We start from the raw sequence: 22,262 nt of genomic DNA on the forward strand, positions 1-22,262 counted from the left end.
GATACCAAGTTTACGCAGTAAACAAAAACATTTTAAAAGTTACATCATTTCAAATAGTGGATTTAACACACAGGCAAGTAAGTAGGGTAAAAATCTACTAAGCATCTCTGATGAAATCCCATGTTTTGAATGAGATAAATTAGAGGGGGTGTCACACAGGTAAGCAAAGAGAGGATGCAAGCGGGAGTCTTTTTTGGAAAAGAGAAATGACTGTTGTGTAAATGTGTTGCAGGTTGTCTACTGTAGATAGAGTGGTTTTGTACAACCACACCTCTCTTGTGTTCCACTTATCCAAGCATATGAGGATGGATAACCTCATAGCTCCATGTTTACAGACAGCGCTCCTACCTCAGTGTCTAAAAGTCATCCGCCAGTCACTCAAATGTTCTCCTATGTTCCCTGTCATTTGAATTGGAGCCTGCTTCTCTCAAACTAAAGATAGTCTTTCCCCCCTATCCTGTTTTTTTTTTTTCTTGCTCACACCTTTGGCTTTGTCTCAACCATTCCTCTTCCACAACCATCATTCACATCTGTCCTGATCTTCTCACAGCATCCCTCTATCAGTGTCATGACAGCGAATCCATGTAGCTGCAGAGTTGCTGCCCCGTTTTCTGTTATGTTCCCTGCTCTGTGGTGCACTGAGCAAAGAAAGGGTTGGCAGGTTAACAGCTGAGCTCTGGCTGTCATCTGATAGACCAGCCTCTGACTGCACTGTCACGGTGCTTGATCCTTCAGATTAGTCGACGGCTGTTCTTACCAGGTCTGATTTCACTGCTACAGGATTTTCTTGGTGACACAATTAACTAAAGGCCAATTTAAGAAGAAGTTTTACAGTTAACTTTGTTTTCCGTTCGCCTTTCTCTTCTGCATCCAAGTCATGGAATTATTTTGGGGATTCTGAACGTCTGGCTGCCGCAGGTGCATGTAAAACTGAACGAAAAAAAGTGTGACACTCATTTGATTCAACATAAGCTCTGCAGGAGTGGGAGCTCCTGTGGGGAAAAGCAGGGGTAAACAAACATGAGGGAGAGACAAAGAGAAAGTACAGGACCCACACAAGAGCCACAGAGTGAGAAGGCTTCATCACCTGGAAATGTCTGTTTAGAGGAGGTACTGCATGCAGCATGCAAGTAGAAAACATGATATTCCTGCTTGTTAGTGGCTCATGGAAACACTTTCGATTAATAGTTGGTCTTCTATTTATGCAATGAGCCATAGTACCAGAAGCACAAACCCACAGTAAACAAAAGTGGACAGCTTATTTCTAAACCGAGCAAAAAATGTAATATGAAATAAAACCCATAGAGCCAGACTGCCTTCACGGTCGTTCATTTTACAGGACTGTATTACTGGACTCAAAATGCCTTGAAATGAGGTCAGAAAACAACAAGAAAGAGTAAAGAATATATTTCTTTCCTTTTGTCTGCAGAGTGGCTCACCATTTTCACTTTCACTCCATCTATAGGTGTCTGCTTGGTCGTCAGGTTAAATCCCAGCATCTTATTTGCCAGCTCACCAACCACAGCAGGGCTGAAGGAGAGAGGTTAAGGGTCAAACAATACCCTTTTTTAAGTATTTTTTTAATAAATAAGAAACAACAATCACTGAAAACCACACAATGACGAAATGAAAGATGAGGAAAAATGGTGAACTGACAGATAAATAAGTATTTCTTTATCTCTCCAGAGCTTTGTTTTGTTGAAGCGAGACATGCCTCAGCCCTTTCTGGGCATCGATGTAACATATTCTGACAAAGCACAGCTTTTGAAGAAACTTGGTACATGTACACATCGCTGTGAATGAATCTCTACTCATTCTCTCTTTTTTAAAAGCAGCCCGCATGCCGAGTGTGCTTCTGTAAGCCTGCTCCGGTTTTATAAGTGAATACAAATGAAGCCAGGGCTTGTACTCTTCCTTTGATAGATGAGAGGAAGATGAACTGCGCACTCATGTCACTGTCTGGGGACGATGAACTTCAGCATATCTCACTTTGAAAAAGTTTCCAGCCATTCCAAACCCTGAAGTAGGGTGACGGTGATACATGTCCGGGCCAATTGTCATAAATCACCTTTTTGCCTTTAAGGCAGCTGTAAACGACAGAAACCATAACTAAAAAGATAGCACTGTGTCTGTACATGGGAACTTGGTGGAGGGGAATCCAGCATCTGAGCAAAGAAAATCTCTTTCAAGGTGTTGTTTAGCCTTTTGAAAAATGCAGAAGATTTCAGATTGAAGGAATACAGCGATCACACTTTGTAATTCAAAGCCAGAACAAAATGAACCTCAGCAGCAGCACAAAACCCAATCAACCGAGAGAGGGAAACTCAGTATGGGGTGCATAACACTTCTGCCAACCTTAAAATCCTTTTTCAACATTTAATTGAGGGTAGTTGTTCCAAAACAAGACGCTGAAGACAGAAAAACTGTTTATTTGCAGCACAAGTAATCCTGACTGTGTCTTTGTGCCTGGGGAACAGCTTCAGAGAGCTCTTTGAGCATCCTCACTCTAAAAGCTGCTGTTGTGTGAGAAAATAATACAAATCTTTCTCCTGCAGTTACTCACAGCATGAGATGCACATAGGGGCATACTTACTCTTTAGTTAAGTGCACTCCACCTTTAAGGCCACTGTCGAACACACCCTTGCCTCTGCCACCAGCCAGAATCTGAGCTTTCAACACGATCTCCTTGGCATCTGAATGACACAGAGAGAGAGAGAGAGAGAGAAGTTAAGGAAAAGAAAGACAAAGAATGTGGAACAAAACACTTAAGTAGGCTCAGCACCATGAATGCCCCCTTGAGTCTGCCACTTATCTGTCTATCTTATTGAAGAAAGGGAGGAAGAGGGAAAGAAAAGAGGGGTTAATGTGATGGGTAAAAATATTAAGGATTATGGTGGCAAAAAAGAACGTTTGTACACCAGAGCCCACCTGCCAAAAACTACTAATTACAGTAAAGTGTAGGAATACCAATGGACAAAGAAAATCTTTTAAACAACGCTAAAAGTCTACAACCCTGTGAGGGAATCTGTGAAACTGTACCTGGGCACAGAGATGCTTCGAGTTAATTGCTAATGTCAGTTTACTGATATTCTCACAGTGATAATGCTAAAATGCTCCATTTTAGTGGGAATAACGTTTAAAATCATAGTTTGGTGTGCTATATATCAGCATTTGTTAATTAGCACTAAACATAGAGTATAATAGAGTACAATCTACAGGAATATTTTGACCTAATTGCAGCACAAGCAGAAAAGTCAAGGATCACCCTTAATCATCTGTGCATTTTGGATATTTATAGGTTCATATCTCAATTACATTTCTTAAAGACGACTTCTTAAGACTTATTGCCATTTCTTCAAATATATATATATATAAAAACATTGGAAATTCTTTATTTACTATTATAAGTATCAGATACCAAAAGTCTGTAGAATATCTAAACAGGACTGTAGGAAATCGCCACATGACCTTGCTCCAACTTTAGAACCACACAGCATCCCCTTTTCTGTCACTGCCACCTTGTAAGAGTTGCTACATCAGGAGGAGGGCCCTTCGCTCTCCATTAACCATCTTGGCCAGAATGTCCATCTATTCAAATGGAGCGAGAACGCATGCTGAAAGCTGGTCACTGGCTAGGTTATCATTATCTAAGTGGGGGTGTTCAGCCATTGACGGGTGGCTGCCATCAGGACGGAAAGTGGGTGGTACGGAGAGTGGAAGGGGATGATCCGTGCGAAGTCTAGAAAGACATTGACCTTGGGAGTGCTGGAGACAAGTTTCTCCCTTCACTGAGATGCAAAAAAAACACAAAACTCTACAAACACAGTAGAGTGGAGACAGGAGCTGGTGACTCAAGAGAACCTAAGAACTCTGAATGTGTTCACTGCAGCTATAGCAAGAAAAGGACCCCAAGAAAATAGCCTCTGACAGGGTGGCAGGGATTAAACTAACACTGCATTACTGAGGCCCAGTCTCTGCGGAGAGAGGGAGAGAAAGAGAGAGAGAGAGAGAGAGAGAGAGAGAGAGAGAAAGAGAGAGAGAGAAAGGTGTGCTCTTATGCAAAGGGCTTTGAGAGGAGTCATAAATGAATAAATATGTTAATAAAAAACTGCCACTGCGCAAAATTAGAAAGAGTTCAAAGCAAGATGAAATAGTGTCCTGCGGGCATGTGCAGCAGTGGGGGACAGTATCGAGAAAAAGACTCTCTTGTAAAAGAAGAAAAAAAGAAACAAGTGGAAGAACAAAGGTGTAGTCCAAAAAGGAGGTTGCATTGTTTGAAGTGTGGACAAAGATGAAGAGTATTGACCCACTGATGATGACCTTAAAAAAGCTAGATGTGGTTCTAAAATGACATATTAATATATGAAATGGCGAGTATTATGCCAGGAAAGGTAATGGGGTGAGAAGGAGGCAGGTGTTCATTCCTGCTGCACTAGTAATTGATAGCAAACCTGCTTATTATGCGGCACACAACAAAATATTGTAGCAATATCAGCAATTATGAATGGGCACTGAAGGAGCAATGTGCTGATTATAAGAGGAAACTTTATAAAAGAAGAGACAAACCAAGAGGAACGGAAATATCAATGTAGATGAAAAGCAAGATTTTCCCACTGCATTAATATTGTGAAAAAAGTACATTAATCTCAGAGAAAAACAAAATATCTCTGTTGAATCGCACCAAATCCTCTGATTAACAGTGGAACACCACACTCTGTTGGAATACATGGGGAGGATAATGACCTCAAAGATCACAGCAAACATGGTGCCTGGTAAAGACCAGGGTGACCATTATCTGGTGGTTTGACAGACGTGACATTGCCTGTAACAGACAAAGGTTGGTCCTTAATGAGTGCGGAGCAAAGTGCAGAGTGAATGGAACAGACAGTAGAAGTAGTAAAACCAGAGACTGTCCTGCTTTTATATTGAACCCAGACACTGTGATGACGTTAATCAGTAAAGACATCAGCGAGCGAGCGAGCGAGCGAGCGAGCGAGCGAGCCAGTCGGGAACGTTCGAGGTGTTAGTACAGTGAAAAAAATGTGATATTAATCCTGTAAACAGAGCAATGAAGTACATTCTATCAGACAGCAATACATTGTGGATTCTGTCCAAAATGTTTCCTTGAATGTATGTTTTCATTATGTGCAGTGTGCACTGCACAGCGTACAGATGTACTAACATACATAAACAATATCTATTGATGTGCTACCATAAAAAATTCCAAGTAGCTCCTACAGAGTGATTATTAGCCGAATGAAACTAATTATCTTGGGGAAGGGGACATATTGTTGCATAATAGTCCTCTACTTCCATTTGTATCATACATGACCTACTGTGAACATGCAGAGAAAGATTTTCATCTCCACTTATTTCATATATCTTGGGGACACAGAGGAGGAGATTAACATTGCACAACATCTCCAATCACATCACATGCAATTGGAGTAATGTGGTTATCATCCTCGGGCCTTACTCATTTCCCAGTAATGAGTGCAAATCAACTCCCAGTCTGCTTGCCAGTGACAGCAGCTGGCAAAGAGGATGTAACTTCAACAACCACCGTCTCTTTCACCCTTTCTCTCTCTCTCTCTCTCTCTCTTTCTCTCTTTCTCTTTGCACTTTTAAAGAAGCTCCCTGTAGCTCCATGTAGCCCATGGGTGGCCGGCAGTAGAGTTAGCGTTGGTCTGATATTTAATTAAACCTTCGAGGCTGTGCCATAAGGGAGATTCTGGCTGGTATGGGACAGACGTAGGCTGAGTGCCAATCCAGAGGGAAAGATGTGGCTACCATCTGCATGAGGAGAGAAAAAGATCAGGGTGGCTCTCCCCAGCCTGCATGTGTGTTGTAATGAAAGTAATGTAGCAGCTAAATGGAGAGGACTAATCAAACTCCTGGGAGGGAGACAAAAACAAACACAAGCGAACGAAACCACGATTCAACACCAACAAGAACTTGAGCCTTCCAATCAATAAATGCTATTAACACTACAGAAAAATGAAAAGAATAAAGACTTCTTAAGTGTTGGTATCTTTGCTCTTATTTCTCAGAGACTATTAAAGTATAATTTATATATTATAATTTATAATTCAGGTGGTAATCAAGTCCTATATAGCAGACAAAACAGCAATCTTTGATTCCAGCTGCTTTCATCTTTTGGCTCAAATTTTGTTGTCAACTGCATATTGATAGCTACATAAAGTGATTGGAGCAACTCTAGCTATTCACCGCAGGGCTGTGTCACAACATTGGCTCACTGATACTGGGAACTATGAAGTCATTATGCACTGTAGCTAAAAGTACCATAGGCAATGGCAGGGAATTAACAACTCAAAACAGAGCTATAATGAGCTTTAATAATTGCATAAGCATGGAGGTGAATATCTTCATGCTGTTCCCCTTGCATGTTTATTACAAACACTTCGCTAAAATATAGAGTGTACTAGCCTTAGATGCAAATGATGTTTTTTTAATTACACTTTAGAGCCAGCTACTAAATGGAGCAGGCCATATCTAAGGTTTTGAATTCTTGTGTGATGGCCTTGTTCAGTGGGAAAGCTGATATTATCATGGACAAGTCCAGCTTTCCATAAACTTTTACCATTTCCAATTTTGCCTGGCTATGAAAAGGTCAGACAAAAAATGGCTCTTCGTTCATGCATTGATGGCGGATGAACCGGAAGGAAAGATAGGGCAAAACAATCTGCAGGTTTTCATCTACCTTGACATATAATGGCTTTGGAATTCTTAAAGCTGAATATATTTGCCAGTTCAGTTGAGGTTAAAATGTCAACAAACACTGATAAATCCTAACCACGCTCTTGCTAGTGGCATGTCTGTAGGACCAAATGTTGGGACTAAACAAATCAAATTTTGAAATAAAAAGTCAGAGGTAATAACAATATAACTTTGTTCCCCACGACCAAACATGCCATTACCAATTCACTATCTTGTCTGGTTAATCCCTCTGCCCCTATGGCCATCTCTGCCTCTAATGATGCCATCTCAGTGTTTGTAAGGCAAGAAGAATATCAGTGTCCCAGACGGACAGTGGTAACTCTGTGTGATACCTGAATCCTCATTAGTGGACAAGTCCACCTGCCTTTCAGACATAGAGAACACTTCTAATGACATCCTGAGACGGCACTGCTCTCCTCTCAGTGACAGAGAGGTGCAGTTCAAACTTCTGGCAGAGAGTTTTCATCGCCATAGAAACACAGAGGTGACGGTAATGATGATGATGTCGTGGAACAATGGGTGCCAAATGACCACAGCAGTATCTTTAGGGAAATGCATTCATCTCAGATGACTCTGTGTAAAAAGAATGTGCTTGTATGGAGTCACATCATGAGAGAGTTCACTGGGAGAAATACAACCCTGGTTACAGACTCTAGAAAGTCTATGTAAAAAATGATTTGAATAAGTGAAAACATGAGCTGCTCACTAAATAGTTTGCATCAGTTTATAACCAACAATAGCAGATAAAACCATAGAGCAACCAACATCTGCTGCTGCTGATGAACTGATGGGCAAGACGACTCGCACACTCATTTCCAAAGGTGAGTAATGAAGCGTACCTGATGGCTCGAGCTCCCTACTAAAGAAGTGTTTGTACATTTTCCCTCCACCACTCTTTCCATCTTAACTCAACTCTTAACTTCTGCTAACGCAACTATGTGGGCTGCATATATGCAAAGTACCCTGACAACAAATAATATTCGACGTGTTCACTTCTTCTGGCACATTAGTATCATCCTAATATGAAAGAAGGATGTGTGAAAAATTCTTCCACATCTCACCCACAACATGAATAGGTTAGGGTGCGTAATGAGGAGGTGGAAAGACTAAGCTGCTTACAGAAATCAGGCCTTTGAGAGACAGGCCGCTCTACCCTGCAAAGCCTATTTACAGCTGTTAAGACAATTTCAGTTGCATGGCTTTTTCTTACCAAATGAAAGACCTCGGAGGAAGCTAATGTATGGGATGATAACAGCTCTTTGGAGAGGCCAGATAATTGTGAATCTTAGCTCTTGTATTGTCCGTGTGCTTGAGTATGTTTTTGCAGTTTCTTTCTAGAATGTGTTTTTTAATTAATCTGGGGACTTTTCTGCCGGAAGGCCACTGTGCCCAAGCTAATAACCTTCTCTTTCAAACCAGACAGTCCCTGACTTTTCCACTCATTTGGGTGTGTGGGCTGTCTCTGCAGGTAATGAAGACAGGAAAAAACACACAGACAAACATCTGTCTCTAAGTGTAGTGAGCTACATTTATTTATTTCTTCTACAATGTGATCAAACCGGCAAACAAGGACACTGAGGTGCTGCTGTAGTGCAGAGGCTAAGCAGGAGACAGCGACAACAGACGGACAGAGATATGAAATGGTGGGGCTAAAAAGAGAGGAGTGATGCACAGGAGGAGGGAAAGGTCACAATGTGTGGGTAAAATGTGAAAGAAAGAGCAATGTTGTTTTGACTTGACATTACCAGTTAATAGCTATGGAAATGAGCCTCAACCCATTCACATAGAATTTATGAACATAATACTCGTTTCAAACTCTGGCCACGTAAAAGCAGCAGGATGGTTAATGGTTGTAAATGGATCATGTGAAATTCTTCCATTAGTGTGCACAGACCACATCAGTCTCATAAGTATATACAGTATACGCTTCAACAATAATAGTCAATTATTCCACAGCGACATTATTTCAGACTTTGCTGTAGAAATGTGCAATTTTTTTCTTTTGCAAACATGCACATTTTCACCAAGATGCAGTTTTGAGTGCTAAATCAGAAGCAAGTGGTCAAACGCAAAATGGCCAAATGTCAGAAGTGTAAATATATAGCGATATATATCAAATTCAGTTCTGGGGTTGTTACATATAATGCAAAGTCTTTGAGAAGAAAAGAAAAATCTGATTAGGTTTGTTGGTGTGTGAGTGTGAAAGCTAAAGTGAGGAACATATGTGTTACTGTGACTCTGAATAGACGTGATGAAAGAGAATCTTTTTATTGTCAATGTTGAGAACCTGACAGGGCTCCGACAGCCTCTACATTGGAAACAGTGGGAAGGACAATACACACTGTTTACCAATGAAAATGGAAGATAGTGGCGATAAAACTGCAATATCAAGCAAGACTGATATTCTTCTTTGAAGTTCAAAAACCCATTATAAGATTGGTTGCCTTGATAGATGAGCAGCTGCTCCAGCGGCCTCTGTCCAGTAGACCAACGAGAGGAGGACATGACATGGGCTCCAGCTATTGAACATTCGAACAGAAACACACAGAGCTCAAAGAGGGTCTTCTCACCCCTCACCACTTCAGAAGCATACAAAAGGATAAGGGCTGTGGTAGAGCCAACTCTTCTCAGCACTAACTGCTACTGTCAGCGCTTTTCACCAGAGACCCTTCCTGATTTTCTGAAAGGGGAAGATGAAAGTGGTCTTAAAAGGCCCTTGAAGTGTTGAAGTGCATGAGGCGGCTCCAGTGGGGACAGTGTGAATGAGAAGGGAGGGGATGTGCAGTATGGAGAGGTCTGGCCATGTTTCATGCTTTAACCATGTTTGACAGTAATATATGTGTCTGTTCCTAGTTGAAAAGGAAGAGAGTTCCCATGTGTCTATAAGGTGGAACACATCAACTTTTTCAGTGCGCACAGAATGTAACTGCTAGTTTGTTCATACATTTTCATTGCTGAGATAGAATTGGTATCACATAGAGAAAGCTGAGCATAATAAAATTAAATGGCAAAGGACCTTAGCTAAATTAAAATCCAGGTAGGTAAAAATTGGAGGAAAGGCACACAGAAGAAAAGTAATAGAGAAAAAAATATCACTGCACTGACGCTTATATATTCACTGCTCCATGAAGCATGAAATAGCCTTAATAAAACATCCAATTTAGGGCCAGTATTATCAAGATAATAGCTCAATCATTGAGCAAGTGTTGGGACACAATGACATAAAAGACCACCTGAAGCATGAGTGATGCTGATGTGCCACAGTAGCCTAGCAGTATTCAGTGGCCTTCGTTTGCTTTATGTGTTATACGAATCTTTGGGCATTTGATTTTGAAATCTTCATGTTTCTCTTAACATCCCTCTCCATAATACTTTTCAGAGAAAATTAAGGTAACCAGAAAATAACCAGGGAACGTTAATAAAATCAGAAAGACTCAAAGTGATTAATCATTTACGTAAAAGACAAGGACACACATGGATAACCAAGCCCTGTGAATGGCTTGTGGTGATATCCATAGTGGGGAGGAGCATTGCTGTTGACAGATGGCACAGACTAGACAGTGCATCGGGTTGGTGGGGAAGCATATGGTGGTATGTAGATGATCTCATACACCAGCGCCAGGCCCAGTAGGAGGTGTAAATGCTTCTCCACACCCTGCCAGAGAAAGCAGAGCTGTTGATACCCCAGCAAAAATAAAATATGGAGGCACACCAAGTATGATAACGAGTGTTACGCCATATCGTATGTGACTTCAGCATTTTTCTTTTCTACACCCTTACTAATATACCACTCTAATTTGTCAACAACACTGAAAACTTGTTTTTTAGAGATATACTTCTCTGAATGTTTATTGAATGCAAATAGTGAAACCAAAAGTCAAAATGATGATTTTTTTTCCCCTACACAGCCACAACCACATTCAACATGATATTCTTGCATACTTGCAAACTTACTGTTAAATATGTATACCGTTGTTACATATTTTCCACAAGTTCAGAAAGGCACTGATGTACAGGATTGTCTTTTAATGCACCGCACACATTTTGTGCCTGACCACTGATTTCTGGTCTGTGGCTAATTTCCACACAGTCAAAAGAGCAAATGTAATACACTAACATGGAGGTACAGTACCTGCCATGAACCTTATTCCTCTCCCTCAAGTGCAGAAGGAATTTTGGTATAACAGTATATAACTTCCTCTCCACACCAAAGAATAGGGTTTTATAGCCCGTGAACGTCCCACCTTCAAGGCCACTGGGTCCTTTCAACATGCCCTTGGCTCTGTGTCTAGTGTATCCCATGACTCTCCACAATGTTAGTGATGGGATAACAGTGGACTGGAAGTCCATCCAGAGGAGGCTGCTGTGCTGGGAGACTCCTCCGCACTTGGGTGAACAACGGAAAACCCATACCATACCAGAGTCCGAAAACAGATACAATCGCCCATCCTTGGTTTTCTGATGCACTCCTCAAACACTTCAGGTAGTTTGGGTGACACCACATTAAAATATCTTAATTCAAAACCAGCAACAACCACACAAGGATTGTTGTCACAAGGCTGCCTGATCCTCTGATGTTGTAAGAAGCCGGCTGCGTCGCCGACATAAGACGTTTTAATCTTTAAACTATCCGTATTTACTGATGATTTAATTCATGCATTGTACCTCAAACTAACCATTAATTCTAAGGTCTCCCTGTGAAGACATTAACATTAACATTAACACTTGAGCAAACATCGCACAATACATTTTAAGCCAGCAGTGTATGGATGGATAAGATGCTAGCTGCAGGTTTACAGTGAGATCTGTCTTGATTTGTAGATCACAGGCCAGAAGCGTAGAGGGGGTCTGAGCTTCCACTGAGCGCCGACAACTAAATGAGCAGATTGAAAACAATCACTTTAGGAAACACACAACAAAGTGTCTTTGGCCTTGAGCTACTTGTATTTACACATCATCTGAAGCACAGTGTGAGCCTCATTCTCTTGACTTAAGGGCTTTTAAAAATCCACAGTGCCAAAAACAGAGCCACTCTCCTTTCTGGAAAAAAATAAGCCACTATATATATATATATATATATATATATATATTTCGTTTTTCGAGGCATTAAACTGGTGTTTACTTCAGCTACCTATTGTGTGTTTTCAAGCAAGTCAACTCAAGACATAAATATATGGCAGATTGAAACTGATGAACACAAGTTTGCAGAGTGGATGCCACTTATCTCTTTCTTTCCCCTCTCCTAACAAACAGTCAAATCACAACCAAACCTGCCCATCTGTACGCACACACACAAACACACACCTGCCTCATCAAAGAGTTGGCTAATGTCAAGGTAGCTCGCTATTATTCAGTGAGCAAACATATCAAACTAACTATGCCTCTAATAAGCACACATGAGATTTGACAGCCATGCATAAGAACTGCTCTGTTTACACTGAATATTCATAGCCAAGTGAAATAAATTAAAATAATTCCTACCTCTGTTAATTGTCATTCTGGCAGCGAAGCTGTGCTAAGCACAAAGAAGAGAAAAGGTACGGCAGAGGTAGAGTAAGGTGAATAAGGAGTCGGAGAAGTGATTTAATTTCAAAAAATGAAAACCAGACAGACAGAACAAAAATAGGAATATACAAATTACAACACAATTTGTCAGAAGGAAATTCAGGACCATGACAACAATAAAGAGGGACAACATATTCCTAACTCATCTGATATGAAGTGTATATATTCGCAAGTGTATGAAGCCCCCATTCATCACACAGGCTCACCATGCAGCGAAGATAAGAATCTGAAGCAATGTTTTCTTCCATCGCAGCTTTGTCAATGAATGATTGCTGGGGGAGGCAGGAGACATGGCAGACATGAAGGGCTCTCGCAACAAGGAAGGAGAGGGAAAATGTGGTTTTGATTTAGAATTCCGACTGCAAATCTATCAAGATTTGTTCAACAGATGCATCTGTCAAGTAGGTGGCGATGCAAAAAGTGGACTGCATAATCACATTCTCTTTGGTTGTAGCTGGGCACAGGTATATGTGTATATCTTTGTGACTATTTGTGTTCCATGTGCATGGCCGTAACTATCTGCTTTCAAGGAAAACATCTATATTCATTACTGGAGTTGCTCTGATACATCACATATGCTAGATTGGAAACAGGCCTTTGTAGAAAGACCTGCATACAAATACATACCTGTCATGCGATTGACATGTTTTTCTAACTAATTTTGTGTGTGTGTGTGTGTGTTTGTGTGTGTGTAAATAGTGCATCTATGTCCAGCTATATATATATATATATATATGGCCAATTCAAAGTTTTTTTATAATAATTACAATTACATCTAAATGTGGTACACATAGCTTATTGGCACATATGACTGTTTGTTGTTTCACAGGTGCTTTTTGGTTTCAGGTGTTTCACATTAAATATCTCTGAATGTCTACTCTTGGTTTTAATCTTGGGTTTCACATGTAAAGACTGCTTTGGTTGTTTTTAAGGGCAAACCAACATGAAGACCAGAGAGCTGTGAATGGGAAAAATATGGCCATTTTGAAACTAAGAACAGAGGGAAAAATGTATCACAGCCTTTGCACACACAAAAGCATAGCCAATACAATAATTGTGAATGTCTTTAAAAAGAAAGTACTGCTCAACAGGCATGAAACAGGATGACCAAGAACAGATAACAGAAGTTGATTTCAGGATCATTGCGAAAACTGCGTGAAAAACCCAAATACATCAGTCAGTGGCATCAGCACCAACCCTCAGGTGAAATAAGGAGTGGAGTTATCATAATCTCCAGATGGGAAGACTTTGAGCTGCTGCTAAAGTGATGAAACACCAAAGTGTGGAGAAAGACAGATTCTCCTCATGATCCAAAATGACGGCGGTGGTATTAGGGGTGGGAAAAATGTCCGATTCTTAGATGCATCGTGATATGGACGTGGACGATTCTGAATCGATTCACAAACGTCCAAATTTCGCTTATTTAAATAAAGTAATACAGATGGTTCTAAAATGCGGAACTAAGAAGCGCGGTACGTGTCATCTCCGGGACACTATGGGGAGTGCTTCTGGAGCGGACACGCCGCACAGAGGAAAACAAAAATAACAGCTACTCATCTCGCCGTGAGATACAAACAGATCCTTTTAATTTAATAGCAGACGTGTGGAAACACTTCGGCTTCTACAACGTCAACGGCGGCAGCGAACTGGACAAGAGCCACGTTATATGTAAGCTGTGTCGTGCTAAAATAAAATACTTTGGCAACACAACAAACATGAGAAGCCATGTAACTCGATTCAACCCGACGAGGAGAGAGAAAGTGAATGTCTTTGATTTGATAGTCATTTGTTGACTACACAGACGTTAACACATCTTATATCCGTTCTGGACAATTATTTTGATCTTAAAAATAAGCTGGTCTGATAAAAAAGATGTTTTGTGCTAGTTGCTTAACACATCTATGAGTATAATAGATGTTGAATACCATAGCACATTTCTGGGAGCATGAATAAGTAGTGTTATGCTTGTATACCCAGACAAAAGAACCTGCAAATGTGATAAGTTAACACAACATTTCAATGTGAAAAGTAAATGACGTAACTTCAAGGTGCAAAAGTTTTTCAAACTTACAGCTGCTTGTGCTGCCACACAACACCAAAATTAGTAGAGCTTGGGTGTGGACGTGTGGATCTGGGTCATTGGTTTTGGACAGACAGCAGGAGTTAATGTGCCACTCTCTCAGTGTCCCAGTGGAGCACACATTACAAACACCTTGGACTTTCTGATAACTCCCTGTCCAGATCACCCAGTATGGTGCCACAAAAAACAAACCCTACTTTCCATGAGCCATTAACTGGTTGTGAGTCACCCATCTGCCATGATGTAAACTCTTTCCTCAGAGTTGTCATTCAGGTTAATGGGAATCAGTGGTCCATGTCGGATATTTTATTTTTATTTTTTGATAGAGAAGGAGAACATTTTTAAGCTATTTTGTCCTCAGCTGTAATAGAACCAATCAATCTGCGTCCACTTCAGGAGAGTGGACTCTACACTACATAAGAGGAGTGAGAAGAGTTTCTATACAGAAAAGCTGCAATTGAACTGTCAACTTAACCACTTCATGGTTCAGGCAGTTTAGGGGAGAGGAGGATCCTGGTGTGTGTGTGTGTGTGTGTGTGTGTGTGTGTGTGTGTGTGTGTGTGTGTGTGTGTGTGTGTGTGTGTGTGTGTGTGTGTGTGTGTGTGTGTGTGTGTGTGTGTGTGTGCACACGCGCTTATATGTGTAAGCTTACATGCCATTCATCTGTGTCTGTGCTTAAATGCTCGACTGGTTCTCCCTGTTGTGTGTGCAGGGAACCAGAGGCTCACAGCAGGATATCAGCACCACACAGAAATCCATGAGTCGCTCCGGGTTAGCTCAGATACCTCAACCATCCCATACCAACACAGTCAAAGTCCATGTCCTCGACTGTGGAAGCCATGTTACAGATCCCCATCCAGAACTGGCTTCACACCCTACTCTGCTTTACCGCCACCCTCAAGGAGTCAGAACTTGGCAGTTTGCATTTAAGCTCGACAGATCTTAAGAGGTTACTGATCTCCATCCTCCCCTTACTCTCTCACATGTGGGACCCAACATGTGAGCCATGTACACAGGGGCATGAACTAAAGCACTGGGAGATGCTCATGCGTGCTTTAATAGTGAGCCAGCCATAATCACAGTGAAATACACACACAGACGCACAAACAAGGACACTGACCAAAGATTAGTGCATGAATGGAGATGAGGGAATAAAGCAGCTGTGAAGTATGCTGTTTCCACAACACAGAGGGGTTGATTTACTAAGGGCACTTTGGCACGTGTTTTCAATTTAGCCAGGAATTTACTAACACTCATGATACAAGTGTCACGGCCACAGTCTAATACTCTTTTCGCACTACCACTAATCAAAACCAGATGCTGAGCTTAAAGAGTGAAAGAGTAAAGAGTGTGAAAGACTAAAGAGTGTGAAAGACTAAAGAGTGATATATAAGGGAATAATACAAATATTTCAAAACAGCAAACACGCCTACTTCAGTGGACAATCTGCAAATCAGCCATCAGGCTGCTTTCCCTCTGCACACATTTTGCATTTCAACATGGGAATGTCCTAAAATACTGTACGGCCAGATGCCAATACTGATGTGGGAGGAAAAAGATTCTTATATTGAAATGAGGTAGTATGGTAGGTTTTGTCTGGTGATTTATTGTTTCGGTTCACTCCTTTAGCAGGGACAACAAATGATGAAATCATCTAGTAGCTAAATTAGTTATACATTTTTGAGATTCATCACTTTATGTGTACTCAAAGCATCTTTAATCTTATGTTCTGTAAGGAAAAAAAAAAGTTTGGTAAAACATATATGCCAATACCAATATATATCTGTTATAGGTCTATTTAAAATCTGCTAATCAGTAAAACCCTCAAGGAACTTTTCTGTTGCCAGTAAAAATTCAATGCGGCACCAAAATGTTGTCATTACCATGTACAGGTGCTATCTGACTTGTTAGCATCTAAAAAAGGACATAAAATGACGAGTTGTGAGCAAATCAAGCCTTGATTCTAGTTAGTAAATTGGTTTTATTAAACTGTCTAATCCCGTCTAACTATCCAGTCCTTAGTTTTCTGTTTCTTCATTTCTTCCCCTCCCAAGCATTATATGTACCGTCATGAAAATCTATATCCTCTTCGTCCTATTCAGTTTATCTTTCTCTGCATCTTAACCAAGCACTGGAACCCAAAGGCAGCAGTAAGAGTGGCATCTCACTGGCTGACAACGAACCTGGAAACATTATCTGAAAATTGCTGCTATAGTTGGAGAGGACACTGAATAAAATATAAAGCTATGGGTGGAAATTTTCACTGTATGTGTTGGGGAGTTTGGTCTGTGCCAAGAGAGAAGAACAGGGATGGCAGGTAATGGAAGACAAAGCTATGCGTGGGTGCATAAAAATGTGTGTGAAATCATCTTCTTTCATGCACGCAAAATGCATTTGTTAAGATTTGTGCCACAAGAATAAAATTGGAGTTCCAGTCACTTGCTGACACGGCTTTGAGCGAGTGTCTGGCGGCAAAACCGGAATTGTAACTGAGGATTAAAAATAAATGAATTAAAACAAAAAAAACAAAAACAAAAAAAAAACATGCAAAGCGTGAGAAACTGAACACGAGAGGTTGTGAAACAAATTAGCACGGATGAGGGACATGATGAAAAACTGAGCAGACACAGGCACTAAGCTCAAAAAACACAGGCTTCCACACATAAGCAAACACATAAAGATGCGATTAAACCTGATAAAACTTCAGCCCTGATTAACCACAACCATTTGCACGCCCTGTGGCAGGGCCGAAGATCAATGCTGCACAAAATACGACTGTCAAGGTTTAGCAGTGTGCATCAGTACAATTACATAGCAATTACATCCAAATTACGGTTCACAAAACCCAAAATCCAACTCATTACCAGCACTACAATAATACAAAATCCACTAATGTTCAAATCTGCGACACGAGGAAACTTATGCAGTGAGGAAACATTGTGGCCACATTTTTAAAAGATACAAACTGATGATTTCCAATGTATTTCAACAAGCCTTGTGTTGCATATGGCAAAGCAGAGCACCAAAAAATAATGAAACCGTTTGTGGTTATTGCAATGTCAGATCATGTCATTTCAAAATAGTTTGAAGTAAAGGGGATGTGACTGGGCCCAAAACAGACACTACCGCTCAAACGCAGACACATCACTTTATTTGTCACATAGTTAATCTCAACCTCAGGGCTTACCTATTATGGTTAGAAATAGGGCACAGCATTGACACTGCACCAAGTGTTGAAAACTGTGAAGAACCCAAAATCAGAATCTAAAGACTCTGTTGGGTCCTCTTAACTGCATTCTTTGATACGATTATTTGCTGGTTTAAATTATACTCTTTTTTTAGTGAAAAATTCACATAGGCCTTGGCTGCTTACTTTGCAACATCAAACAACAAGAAACTAAGGCTCAAAAGAGAAAACGTGTTTTCTGAAAGTAAATATTCCACACATGTCAAAGAAAGGTATAATTTTAGTATTAGTAAATTGACTTCTCGAGTCCTACCAAGGAAGACGGCTTCTTTCTCTCCAGAGAAAGATGAACTGCATTGGTGTGTGTGTGTGTGTGTGTGTGTGTGTGTCCATCCTACTCACTGAGTCTCTTGGCCGCCTCCAGGGCCTCAGAAGCTGTGTTGGCCACATAGAAGCGCTGGACAGCAACGCCACTCTCTTGCATCAACTTCTTGCTCTGGTACTCTTGCAGATTCAGCCATCTCCTGGGACTCAACCAGGTGCTCTGGAGAGGAGGGGAGGTGGAGGAGCACAATAAGTAAGCTTGACTTTTAAGAAAGACTGATTGAAGACAGAGCTATGATGCACCCATATTGAGGAATCCATCATGCCTAATGACAACAATTTTTTCCTCTTCAGCTCAACATCTTCCCAAGCCTGTGCTCTCTCTGCTAAGCTAGTTTACATTATACAACCCTAAACATGTCCAACACCTGCCTGGGAGTGGGCAGCACCCTTCCTTTCTCTTCTTCCCCCCTCCTTGCCTCCCCAACACTACAAGCTTAGTCCCTCTAGTTATTCTGGAATGAGACACACAGCCAAAACTGAGCTGCAGACAGGGTTAAAAATTACACAGTTGCTTTATTGGGAGCCCTATTTTCCGGTGCGCACCAGTCCAGTACTTAACATGTGACATGCATGTGCATAGATTCAAGTGCGCGCAGTGCAGTCACTTGCAGTGTTACTATTTCTACAAGAGCCAACAGGCTAAATAACAGAAAAATAACAATCAAGGAAATCATTTAATTGCCTTATCAGAGCAAGCAAAAAAACAAACTCACAAAAGCACAATGCACAATTCACACCCCTTCAAGAACAACACATCACTTATACAAAAAAATGCTGAACATTATTTAGCAAACTTGTTTGTCCACTACAACGGAAAAAAAACGCTGTCTGTGGCTTGTAGCTCCCTGTCTCTCTCCCTTCGTCCCTCTCTGTCGCTCGGTCGCTGACTGTCACTTTCCTGATGTATAATTTCTGTCAGGGTATAGCAACAAAATAATAAATAGAATAAGGGCTGAAATGTCTTTTTACAACCAAGAAAAACAAACACTGAACTAAGTGGCTTCTGCTCAGGTGGCACACAACAAGCAGTACTGCAGCTGTCCATGGTGCTGAAACAATAGCTCCTTTATTGAATAAATCTCATAAAAACAGAATTCATCACTTGCATATTCGGGACCATCATAAAATTGGGGTCTTCTGTTTTCCGTCCTGTAAGGACATAAGATAAGGTCTGATTTCATTGAGCCTCTTCTTCAAACTGTCGATTATGGACTGATTGAACTGGAGACGGGATATTTTTTGAACAGGCCAGCCAATATGCGCCATTTGATTTTCCTCCACTAGTTTTTATGTGCTGTGCTTGTGAGGGGTTTGTCCAGGCCCCGCAATTTCTGCCTCTGTGTCACAGAGAGATGTATCTCCCATCGTTCTGAATTGGCCTGCCAATGCCGGATAATCTTTCCATACCACTTTCACAGTGTTAAAACTGCTAGCTACACAGTGCATGGTATAGATTTAGCCTATTTTCAGGATTTGGATGTGCAAATCTGCATGGGCTTCTCGGAGCAGGCGGCAATTTGTGATTACTGGTTGTAGAGGGCATACAGTTTTGAAATAAAAAACTCAAATTAGTTGCACCCAGCTGCTTCCTTAAGTGAGTCTTTAACAGCCAACTCAAGTAGGTGGGCTAGACAGTGTATAAACTGCACTGGGGTGAAAACTTGTTTGGGTTTTGTGATGACTCTGCCGACTCGGCGTACCAGAGAGAGTACCCCTGCTCCATCCGTTGCTTTGGAGATGAGAATTTTTTCCCATAAACCCATCGTTGAGTCCCAACTGTCTCAAGTTGTTCCTCAAACTTCCAAAAAAAGCATTGTCCACCTCTCCCCTTCCTGTCACGTCACACCTCATGTAAATTATCAGGTACGCGAGCTCTTGATCTGTGATCTCATTTCACTGGATGTGTGCCTAATTATTTCAGAACAAGTATGGTTTAATTTATGCACATTTCCCACATTTGCACCATAAAGTCTTTGTAGGGACATTACAGCAGTGAGCGTTCTGTAGGACATTTTTCCTCTGCCACCATATAGGCAGATCTGAAAGACGTAGACATTTCCTGCATTAGATGGGCATCAAGTACCTTGTTTGGAAAAATATCTTTTCCCCACATCCCCGAAATTTTAACTTCTCTTTTGTGGGCCAAAGTATCTCGATGTTTGTTAAAAAAAAATTGCATTTGCACAGAAGGGTTTTTGCCTTCATGCATATACTGTACATCCCAACTTTAGATTTTTGGTGAAGAACCAGGTATTGCTGCTTTTCCAATCACTCCATTGCTTCCTAGTTCAATTGAAAGGCAATGATCCATCACCAGGTTCAGACCCGGGTTTGCTGCTGCAGATGGCAGCTGTGTTATCTGATGCTGCTGAAGCATGTTCCTCCACAGCAGAGCTGTCACTGCCAGCAGGAATCGGTATAGTGGCGACTAGCTAGCTGTAGTGAGTGCACTGTCACTCACTGTTATCTTTGATTGTTTGGTGAATCCAAATTGTCCAAGAGTATCTTTTTTTTCTGTCTTTGACATTTTGACATAATTATAAACCGCCATACTGAATAAAACATTCAAAATCAACCCCATTCAAAATGCGCAAGTTCAATTGACTGCGTCGACATAGTGATTTTATGTGCAGCGCCACCACGCATGGATGACCACAGCAGGAATAGACACAGAAAATGGAATGCACGAGTGAACATTGACATATTGACTGTTATTATTTTCTTTAGTACAGAAACCGTTATGTACGTCAAAAATAAAGGAGAGGGTTTTTTTTAGTTTTTTTTTTTTTAGAGCTCCCCCTAAACGTCTTTCAGGAGGCTTTCGGCAGAGCTTGAGACCTTTTTCAGGGGAGCCACGCTACCTTCGCTCCCCTTCACTCCCCTGTAACTCGAAACATGGCTGCAGGACAGACTCATGAGCTGTTTGGTCCATCAGAAGACACAGGCCCAATCAGCTCCAGCTGGTGTTGCTATTAAAAAGAAATTGGCTTTTCAATGTGACAGAGAGACACGGTCTGTGGTAGTGTAGAATCCCTCCACACCGGCACACACTACGAGCATGGATGCGTGTGCATGCATGCAGATGATTTCACAGAAAAAGATCTTCGGGGAGTCGTTAAGAAGAGAAAGGCCATTAAAGTAAAGTGAAAACAAGGATTGCGGGGTAAATTATGGCTCAGCATGTAAGTGATGCCTCGTGTGTGTATTCCCTCACCCACTGAGGATTAAACTAACATAATAACATCAGGACTGTATGCATTGTTGCTGACTAAGTCAAATTAAAGTGACCGAAGCTGTTATCCACTGTTAAGGCTACACAAGACAAACAGGCATGTGCATATTATAGTTTAGAGAATAATGACATCTTGTGATACTTTTAAGATGTGGTAGTTGGCATTTGCACAATTATATATACTACCAGAATACTATTATAACACAATGTCAATACAAAATCAATAACGCAAAATCAAATGCTCCATCTCACCAAATCAGCTTAAGTCTGCACAGTTGATACTCTGCTCCTCACAATCATCACAACAAGTAGCAGCAATCCAGGTTGCTTCTGCGCTTGACAGCAGGGACAAACACACAACCATAATATGGCAAAAGGATCAAGCAGCTCACTACACCTTGAAATTGAATCTGGGTCCTTGTAAACTGACTGATGAGAATTATGGCAGTCGTCAGTGGATTTATTTCACTCAAACAGCCGGCTAAGAGGCTGGGTTTGATGAAAAGTTACAGCTGAAAGCACCATTTTCAAGATGGCAACAAATCCCATTATAACATGAGATATATTTACTTAAAGAGGTATCCAGAGTAGCTAAATAACTATGAAAACTCTTCATTGTGTTTACTCATAACGGTGAATTTTACACCTAAGAAAATGTCCTGTCTACTTTTGGACGGGTGAACACTAAAATACATTTATTAAACAAAGACTTTTAGGGCAAGGAAACTGAAAAAACCATCTATAAACCTGCAGCATTCAGCATTCAGAGCACGTTCTGAATGTTTAAGAGTAAACAGGTTTAATGTTGGGTAACAGTTTCATTTAGAGGAGACAGGAGAGCTACAGAGGAATGGTCTAAAGACTCTCTTACTCACAACTGATCAACCCTGACAATAGTTTTTATTGTTTACATGAAGTACCCCCCCCCCAACATATATGTTAACACCAGAACAAAGCTACAAAACATTTGTGTTGTGTTGTGTGTTTTAAAGAAAAAAATCCAACTTAATTCATATTGAAAATATAGTAGGACTAGGCTAAAAAAAATGGCAATAAATATTGCCATATGATTT

The 22,262-nt window shown here is 40.9% G+C and overlaps 1 protein-coding gene across 1 annotated transcript in view; it reads right to left on the reverse strand.

Moving 5' to 3' along the window:
- The window catches only part of suclg2 (succinate-CoA ligase GDP-forming subunit beta), an 83,973-nt gene that overhangs the window by 43,812 nt on the left and 17,899 nt on the right, over positions 1–22,262 (reverse strand). The window contains exons 2-4 of the mRNA XM_020087074.2: positions 17,973–18,114; positions 2,594–2,693; positions 1,440–1,530 (exon numbers count right to left, since the gene is read on the reverse strand). Coding sequence (XP_019942633.1) covers positions 1,440–1,530; positions 2,594–2,693; positions 17,973–18,114 — 333 coding nt within the window. The remainder of the gene's footprint in view (positions 1–1,439; positions 1,531–2,593; positions 2,694–17,972; positions 18,115–22,262) is intronic.

This window comes from Paralichthys olivaceus, chromosome 2, assembly GCF_024713975.1.
Source record: "Paralichthys olivaceus isolate ysfri-2021 chromosome 2, ASM2471397v2, whole genome shotgun sequence".
NCBI classification, from domain to species: domain Eukaryota; kingdom Metazoa; phylum Chordata; class Actinopteri; order Pleuronectiformes; family Paralichthyidae; genus Paralichthys; species Paralichthys olivaceus.